Source organism: Seriola aureovittata, chromosome 11 (assembly GCF_021018895.1).
Source record: "Seriola aureovittata isolate HTS-2021-v1 ecotype China chromosome 11, ASM2101889v1, whole genome shotgun sequence".
In the NCBI taxonomy this organism is placed as follows: Eukaryota; Metazoa; Chordata; class Actinopteri; order Carangiformes; family Carangidae; genus Seriola; species Seriola aureovittata.
In genome coordinates this window covers 12,602,909-12,612,624 of record NC_079374.1, presented here as the reverse complement: position 1 = coordinate 12,612,624, position 9,716 = coordinate 12,602,909, and the positions used below count along the sequence as shown (strand labels likewise).

At 40.2% G+C, this 9,716-nt stretch overlaps 1 protein-coding gene across 1 annotated transcript; it reads left to right on the top strand.

Moving 5' to 3' along the window:
• The first annotated feature begins 225 nt into the window (after positions 1 to 225).
• Positions 226 to 4,655, top strand: LOC130178102 (FAST kinase domain-containing protein 5, mitochondrial). The gene is made up of 2 exons (XM_056390217.1): positions 226 to 304; positions 690 to 4,655. The coding sequence occupies exon 2, from the start codon at positions 702 to 704 to the stop codon at positions 3,129 to 3,131; it is 2,430 nt and encodes an 809-aa protein (XP_056246192.1). The 5' UTR covers positions 226 to 304; positions 690 to 701; the 3' UTR covers positions 3,132 to 4,655.
• The last annotated feature ends 5,061 nt before the right edge of the window (positions 4,656 to 9,716 follow it).

The following is a 9,716-nucleotide window of genomic DNA, read 5'->3' as shown; positions in this document are numbered from 1 at the left end:
AAGTCCGACACGATACTTCAATCATTAATGACAGATCTTAATGGTGACACTGAGTATTCCGATACATTATTGAAATTCTGTACAACACAGCAAGATGTCTTACCCAGGTTTTAGTACCAGTGGTTACGGTGTCTAGTAACCAATGGTTAGTTTTTTTTTATTGTGAAGGTTGAAATACTTGAGTTCCGGCGTAATGATAACACGTCTTTTGACTTAATACTTCCTGTCTTCTTAACCTCATGAGGTATTTTCATGTTCGTACTGCGTTGACTATCAGTAACCGGTTCGTGTTAATGTTGGAGAGGTAAGGGTGAGATGAACGATACATTATCATTATTAATAGTGGTCTCATTGAAAGTAAAGTGTCTTTTAGTCTAAAGAACGTGCTGGCAGTCTCCTTATTGGAGGGAAAGACTGATTTTATAGGAGCAAAATGTCAAGTTGCGCAGTCAATACCAGAGTCTTACCAGTCTTATGATAAATGTATTAACTATAAGATCATTCATTTAAATTGCTGAGTGTGTGAGCAGCCAGTCTTGGCAGACATTATTTACTTGAGAAACCAGGATGTTTTTATTGAAAGTTTGAACATTTTATTAAGTAAATCTGTTATATATATCCTATGTATAAGTAACAATTTTGTTTTCAATGTAACTCCTTTTTTAAAATCATGTATTTTGTCTCTTTAGTGTGGCAGATCTATGGCGGCCTGTGTGCTGTGTCGACGGGCACCCCGGCTGCGCTGCCTCCAAGGCTTGAGAAAGGATTTTACCCAGGCTCAACACGTCTATGGCAAACCAGAGGATGAGACCGATGAGCAGGAGAGGAAGAAAGGTGCATTTCAACTCCAGGAAGCCTCCTTCCAAGGAGGCTACAGGCTGTATTACAACCCGTCCTCATATCATCACTCTGTGCGGAACTCTGCAACTCCCCGGAACCAGACAGAAAATGATGAGGATGAACGTTGTCTCTCCTCTCTGGCACCTTCCTTCTGGCAACAGAGCAATCACTACAGTGTGAGTTGCTCGCGGCACCTTTCCAGCTCGAAAAACACACTTCTTGACTTGGCTTTCAACAAGGACCCTGAACCCAAGATGCCATCAGTGTCACAGTACCACAAAAAACCCATACCACCAGACGTTAAAGTAGATACACGTGCCTTCCATAAATGTCGGCCTGAGTATGCCTTCATGACTCTGGACCTCACCCCGCGGCCTCACCCTATAGAATGGGACGAGGCCTTCCACCTGCTCCAAAAAGTGGCTGTTTTAAAGGGCAGCATGAAGCCATCTGATGTGTCTCAGTTTCTTGTGGAGCTCAGCCGCCTGCACCCAGACAAGATGCCGTTTGTGAGGAGTAACAAATGCTTCACCATGCTCCTCCGATATTCTGTGGAAAACCTGCGTCTTTTTACTGATTTGCAGCTGCTGGAGGTGCTGCAGTCATTTCTGTGGCTGGATATACCCTCTGCCCACACTCTACTCGGGCTGTATGAGACCGAGCTGAGCCGCCGGGCCAACCAGATGACTTTACACCAGTTGCTGCTAGCTGCTGATTTGTGGCGCTGTATTGGTAGGGGGGTTCCCAAATTCTTGCAGCACCTCTATGACTCAGTCCATCTGTATCTGGGACAGATGGGGGTCCCTGAACTAGTTCAGCTGTTGTATATAATGGGAGAAGGTAGGCAGTGCCCACTGAACTTGATTCACCCTGTGGAGCGGCTTCTTATGTGCCATTTACAAAAATTGCACCCTGAGGAGGTTGGCGTCGTATGCTTGGGGCTCTTTAAATCCCAAACCTCAATATCTGAGAGTGCAGTGACTCGTATTGTTGATAAGGCACACGCTTCTGTGAAGGAGATGAGTGACTTTGCAATGGTGAATGTGCTGAAATTCTTGCGTTTCAGTTACCTGTATCACAGAGTGTGGATGGAGGCCATGACACAGGAAGTTCCTCTACGGGCCCCCAGGATGGGTGTCTCTGGCCTGATGCATGTGGCACTGACCTGTTCAGCTCTGCATTATCGCAATGATAACATCCTCACTGCTGTTGCTGAAAGAATGCCCTCGCTGGTGCCACACTGCAGGAGTAAAGACTCGAGCAAACTGCTGTGGGCCTTTGGTTCATTGCAGTTTCTCCCAGTTCAGAATCCCAGCTTTTATGCAAGCCTTACAGAGGCGCTGAGACTGAGGAAGGCTGAATTCCAACGATACCCAGAGCATCTGCTTACTGGTCTTTTAGGCCTGGCCTTTGTCTCTCAGTTCCCAGAGGACCTACTTGCACTAGCACTGAGCCCTGACTTTGTGAAATTAGCACTGAAATCAACACAGCTAGAGCTGAAAAAAGACTTACTGACTTTAGACGGAGCTGTGTCTCTAGAGTTGCCTCAGTGGACCGGCCCGAGGCTAAGCTGTGAACTCAGAGAGGAGATGGCTGAACTGCTGTGGAAGTTTGCTCAATCTGATTTGTGCCAGAAACCTGAGGTTCAGGAGGCGGAATCTTTTCTGCAAGATCTGCTTGGGGGAGAGCAATTTGTATGTAAGAGAATGATTCTGCCCCACACTCGCTCCATTGACCTGGAAGTACATTTTGACTCCACTGGGCAGCCAATACCTGTCAACCCAGCATCCCATGAAACCACATTATCTCCTGAGAACAGTTCATCCAATTTTACTTCAAACCAGGGTTGGGGCAGAATAAATACAGGAGTAACTATAACTGATGAACTTTTAGCACAGCTAAAAAACACCAAAAGCACCACAGAATCTTCAACCCCATCTCCTAAGTGTATATCTCTTCGCAGAGTAGAGCGTGATGAAGGGAGACTGTTTGATACAGGGCTTGAACTGACAAGTGACATAATAGAAATTCTTACCAAACAAAGTAAGCCAGGTTCAGCCCAACAAGATGCCAAAGGCACAGTCAAACTCGCAATCCAAGTCTCCAGCAGGAACCACTACTGTTGCCATTCACAGCAGTTGTTGGGCATGCATGTCATGAAGAGGAGGCAGTTGAAGCTGGCAGGCTACAGGGTTGTAGATCTTGGCTATCATGAGTGGTTCCCCATACTGAGGAAAAGTAGGACTGAGAAGCTGACATACCTGCACTGCAAAGTCTCTGAAAGTCTGTAAAGATTGTCTGGCCTCCAAAACCCAAAGGAAAACACGGAAAACTCGGCAAGCTATGTGCAAAGCACAGAAGAATATCTGATGAGGAGGTGGACAGATGGTCTTTTATCTCCACCAGCTATTGACTTTTTGTACATGTTCAGGATTTTGTCAAAATGTATGATATCAAGGTATTTTTGTGAAAAGAATACAAATTAAGTATTCAACAACACACTGGTCAAGGTCTTGAACATACAGTAGACATTTGGAATATGTTTCTTTTTATGGATTTACTTACATTTAAACTTCCTGCCAGAATGAGCTTTTACCTTCCGGGAGTTAGAATAAACAGAAAACAATGTTTAAAAAAAAAAAAAAAGAAGAAGATATTTAATAACATTCACTCATGCGTGATGTCCTCTCAGAGGGCAGTGCATCTCTTTCAAGTGTTATCAGAGTGCTGCCCCGCTTTGTACATCAAAGTCACTAAATTTTCAGCTCATGTGAAGGTTGAATGAAGCAGCTGTTTTTTGGTATTGTGGCTGCTCCTGAACAGTGAAATCTGTTACATAATTTGACAAAGGAAGGATTAAAATCATCTGTCACAATTTCATACCAAAGGGAGGCAAAAATCCACAGTAGAGATCATAATTTCAGTACAGCATCTGTTCCTATTACAGAACTTGCCTAGCACAAAGCTCAGATAGACTTATCACTTTTTTCTTGCAGCCTTCATCGGAAATGGGGAGCTAAATTCCTGCCCTAGTTGAGGCAAATGGGTTTTGTTCCACACTGCCATCTTTTGTGTGTTTTTTTTTATGTTCTAAGCCAAAACTGGTCACCAAATTTGCTCATACATTTGGAACACCTTTTATTTAAGACTAGTAAAAAAAAAAGTAATTCCACAATCCCACAAGGCTTTTAATGGCAGGCCTATTTCAAAGCTCTAGGCAGCTGTTATTGATCATTTTGTATCTGAAAAACCTATAAAATAACCTTACCGCTCTGTGGCAGTCTATTAAAAATGTAAAAAAACAAACAGTCTTTTCAATTCAATACTATCACTAATTGCAATACCTTAGTTTTCGTGTAAATGCCCAAAAGGTTAAGAAATTAAATATCAAAGGCTTCACAAAAAATAAAAACGTAAAATACCATTTATGCCACTAAGTACATTCCTCTGTCACATTTCTTTAATAACAGCTAATGCAAAACATGTTATATAACATGCAACACTGTAAACTGAAAATGTCTTGGTATACCAAGTGGCTGACTGGTCATAGCCCCACTGACTCTGGGAAATTAATCCTTTCACAATGGGATAGAACTTGCTATGTCCTTCTCTAGATTCAGGTAAATCTACTCAAAGCTGAGACACAGCACTTTAATGCAATATCTGTTATTTTGTTTCAAATGGAATGTGCTGGAGCATAAAGCCTGAGGAAGAAAACAAGTGTAACTGTCTAAATGTTTTTGGTCTGGACTGTAAAACATGAAGAAGTCTTACAATAGTAGGAAAACAATAATTGCAGAGAGCTGTCAAATTCACATCATTGTTTGTGTATTGTCAATCGATTAATTGTATTGTTATGACTTTTTTGGGGGGGTTTTAATTTTCTCAAAACTTACCAGGTGAATGCAATGCAAGGTCTGAGATGCCTCCCACCAAAACAATGATGGACATTGTTCTATTTTTATGCTTTCAAATGCATAACAATGAACCAAATTTGAAGAAAAGGAAAACTTAAAAAAAGGAACCGTTTGCGCTTTAAAATTATCATATTCAGGTTTGGAAACATCTGTAAGCAGGATATCCTTGTTACTCCCTGAAGAGAAAGTTGGGATGAGAGCTTTGGGTAAGGACACACTAGGGAGACTACAGGTGTGTTGTGTTCCCCTTAAAATGTTTCTCTTTCCCCTCCCTAGGCCCTTCTTTCCTACGTGACCCAGAAACTGATAGTGTTAGTGCTTTCATCTCGCCAGCTGTCCTGATACTGCAGGAAACACAAGCAGCTTCAAGGCCCCCTACAAGGAAACGCTGTCTGAAAAAATGTCAAGAAAATCCTATCAGGAAAAGTTTTTAATGGCACAACCTTTAATGCCCAGTCCACTACTCTGGCGCAACAATTGTCTCAGTTCTCTTCTTCTCTGTCTCCATCTTTCATTCACTTTAAGTCACTTCCTGATCGGGAGACAAGTGGTATAAAGGGAGGAAAGGAGAGCAGTAGGAAAGACATATTCAGTCAGCACTACATCTGTCAGTGTGCGTGGGAATGGATCTGGAGGAAGCTGCAGGAAAAACAAAAAAAGTGCAGTTTAGACTGAACGAGAAGAGAGTGAATGGACCGGGGGATGTTGTGCTGTGTTTAAATTGTACCAGCAGAGGGCACCCTGCACCCAAGAAAGTGCACATCATGTCTGAATGACAATGATGAAATACTGTAGTCCCGACATGACTCCTTGATATTTATATAGAACATTTTCATGTGACTCACATTAATATCAATCCAGGGTGTACATCACTGTGTTCGGATAAATTGTGAAAAAAAAAAAAAAAAGTCAAGAGTCAAAGAGAATTCATTTCACATGCTGTCAATTTAATACTTAAGGTTTTCAACAATATAATGAAATTGCAACAAAAGACACAGAAACACATTCAAGGACAGTAAGTGCATTTTAATGAGCTGGAGAACAGTCAATAAATACCTCTCCCTTTCTTCCCAGGTCTGAAAAAACTATAAAAAAAAGAATTCATATTTTGGCACTTTCAAGTCAGTGCCATGCCTGCAGCTACAAATTTCACACTTCTGAGTGTGCAGGAAGGATGCTTTTGAAGTTAAGATGATTCACTTTCTCATTTAGCACCATTTTCTTTGGATTCAAAAGCAACTCAGCGGATCGCCAAATAAATCCCTTATCCACACAGGGGGAAGACGTTACCTCGCTCACTGATGTTGTGTCAGCTCTATTATGTTTTCAGGTTGATGCTAACAAGGGCAAACATGTTTAGGGAATAGGGACTGCCTGCCACAGCGCACTAGTTTATTAGAGCGTGTGGAGTAATGGGAATGATTATCGGCTTAGATTGAATCATTATGCTCTTGTTATATTGTAGTCTGAGTAATCTACCAAGCAGGTGCTAAACGTTCTCCTCTTTGTTCACGTCTCACTGATGGCAAGACATTTATTTCATTATTAACTTGCCATAAACAAAAAGTAAGTAAAGAGAGAATAATCATTAGGCCTGGATACTGTTTTTTTTTTTTCAAATGTGACCAGTGTTTCACCAGTTAATAGAAGAGGCTCTGGTAGAGTGAATGCTCTCTCAGTAATCCCCGTCTTATTTGCATTTCAATTCTTTTGCTTTTCTCAGCCTGGAAGCTAATCCAGCGCAGTCTGAATGTAGCCTAAGCTTGCATCTACATTTCTTAAGTTATCTCAACGCAGAGATACTACTGTCTGTCTGCCATAATTCCTTAATTTATGTTATTCTATGAAACAGACAAATCCTAATGTCACATATTCTTTAAGCGCTGATGCAACACCCCTACTATCACTTGTCACTGAAAAAATCCACTTCATAGACTTGCGCGACTTGGATCCCCTGACAGTCACAAGTGAGGAGAACAGGTACGGATTAACCACATATATGCAAGTGATTTCTTCTGGAGAGACTATACGACAAATGATCCCCATCACACATTTCGCAGCGTGATGGCAGTAACTGCTGCCAGTATCCTGAAGGTTTCTTTATCACTCCCTCCCAGTGCCACTTCCTTTTTGACCCCTTCAGTGGCATTCAATAATGTGTCTGGATCCCTGCCTTTAAGATTCCAAACACACACGCTCTGCTAAACCAACTGCTGCAGGGACACGACTGATAGGGAGTGTTTGCATTCAGCACTTGTCTTAGCTGCTATTGATAGACCTTTATTAACTTAACCAATTTCAAGATTTGCTTGGTTTTCTCATTTATCAGAGGATAAACTTTTTCAACTCTAGGAGACAGTGGATTTGGCTCGATTCTGATTATTACCATAGTATTTTTTTGTGCTTGTTATTAAAAAAAAATAAAGACAATGTTCGAGGGAAATGTCGAGCACTGTTATTCAAGCTGTACAGTTTCTCATGGACAGGGAAATATAGGATATGTCCATTGGACCAGGGGCACTGATATTCTCTTACAGCATTTTACATGACGTAGCAGAAGATGCTAAAGATTTAGGTTTGCTATCCATGGAAACATTAGCAACTGGCCCATAAAAAGATCCATGACCAGGAGGCACATTAATGAGAGAAAGTTGAACATAAAGAACAGTAATAATGATAATATGCAGCTTGGCAACTCAGTTCAAAAGTTCAACAGAAATAAACATTTGCAAAAGAGAAATTCCAGTAATTAAAGCATATGTTGTTGTAATTAAAAATCCCCTCACTCATACCGCAGAGACTATTTTTAGCAAGACTGTAAATAATGAAGGTATAGGAAAACAACAGTTCTGTGTTGTCAAGCTAATTACCATTATATGTCCCCCTTCTCTGTGCGAGAAGTTCAAGATGACACTTGTGCAAGCAGCATTGTGTTGTATAACTGCATTGCTGTCCCTCTGAACTCATCATTTGGTCACACAGATCATTACAGCTCAAAGCAAGACTGACATGTGTACAGCACATTGACTGTAACGCAGTTCCACTTTGGCGTTCGCACAGAGGTCATATCATGATAATACTCCATAATCATGTGAATTCGAGTTGACATATCGGAAGACATTTGAAAGTCAGTTTTGGTTTAATGCAAGACTGTGCAACAACATGCCATAATGTTATAATATATATATATTTTTTTTCTTATGTCAAATTAATTTTTGATGCTATTTATGGCTGGAATTTTTTTCAGCGAAAGCAATTCCGCACACTGTAATTGCTTCAGTATTGTAATTTCACTGTCACTGATGGGGTTGGGCTTGGTGCAGGATTTAAATTGGCTGTCAATACACAATTCACAGGAAGTGATGGATGTACAATTTGGACATAATGTTTAACACATTAGAGACGGACAACATTGTTGTCTTCTTCATTAAAACGATGATGCACATAGGCTACAGCTGGTTTCGATGACTGTATAATTAACACACACTTGCTATTACAGTCAGTAACCACAGGGGTCACAAAGTCGACCAGGATTCAAATCTAGTATTTACATAAAATCACTGTATAAAGTTAAGTGGCCAAATGTGTTGGCAAACAATTGGTCTCCACTAACTCCCGGGGGAAATATCTGGCTCTTTAGCTGCTAAATGTGCCACTATGTTCACCAGCTTGCTACTGTTTTTATTTGTCTGCTGTTTGGTACTGGGCGATAGAGCACAGCTGCCAAAACAATGGGCAGAAAGACACTAAAACTAATACAAGCAAAATACAGCGTTAAGTTTATTGATGTGTTGCCTTGAACCCTGAAAACACAAGAATAGCAGCGAGAGCTCGCAAGCTTAGAGCTTCAGATGATGACTGATTTATTCTTAAACATGCATATTATGTGGGTTCATGTATTCTCTTTTAATCATTCTCAGCTGAGTCACTGTTTTGAAACTTCTGTCTGACACATATCAGGTCTCAGGATGCTTAGTCTGCAGGATCAGTGAAGATGAGATGGGCTACGGTTGCAACGGACAGAACAGGAGTTGGAATTTTTGGGATGGATCAATGATATTCTAATTTTGGACACATTTAGCAAAAGCTCAGTGCACCAGAATTTCTTAAATAAGGACATGGAGCACTTGCAGGGTTTCAAATTAATTTGTAAGTCTATTCAAGAGCACTGGGTCATTTCCTCAAAGATACAGATGGCACGATGGTCCTTTAAACACGCTGAGAACCTAATTAAACAGCAGACTAATTAACAATTTATTAATAAGGCTGTATGCCCTGACAAGGATCTGTTTTCAAGCTTGGTAAGATAATGTGAAGGAAAAACAAGAATTATGAAAGAAAATCTTATCTTTAAAAATATTAACAAGATTTTATTGATATATTCAGGCATTTTCTTTCAATTTTGCTGCCAGTCAACTTCCACATTTCCCACCATACTATTTGTTGATGTTTGAATGTTAAGCTCGTCCAATGAGTCACCACAATATTTTTTGGTCTTTCCTGTATTAATCAGCTATTTAAAATAGCTAAATCCAGCTCTGGCACATAGAAAATAGAACTACAAATAGAAACAACTAATCTACCACAAATTACTATAAGAACAAATATACAGTACATCAATAAAATTAGGTCATGGGAATACGTTTGGTTTCTTCCCAATAAATCTGCATATATGATTATCCTGTGCTCACATATAATTAGATATACAAAATATATACAAATACAATGATATACCGTCAAATATTGAAATATTAATGGAACAGAAAATGGAATACTGAACGGCTTTATTCACCTTATTTATGTTTATCTTGCTTTTGTTTGTTTGGTTTTTGTATTTCACACTAGAGGCGCTTCAAGCAAACAGACATTTAACTTCCTGGTTAATATCAATTTGTGACTGTATTTAATGTTGAGTTTTAGATTTTAGGACATGGGGAGCTTCTGGTTGACAAAATAACA

Excerpts from the sequence above, each read along its gene's own strand:
- LOC130178102 (XM_056390217.1), top strand. The coding sequence starts at position 702 with ATGGCGGCCTGTGTGCTGTGTCGACGGGCACCCCGGCTGCGCTGCCTC.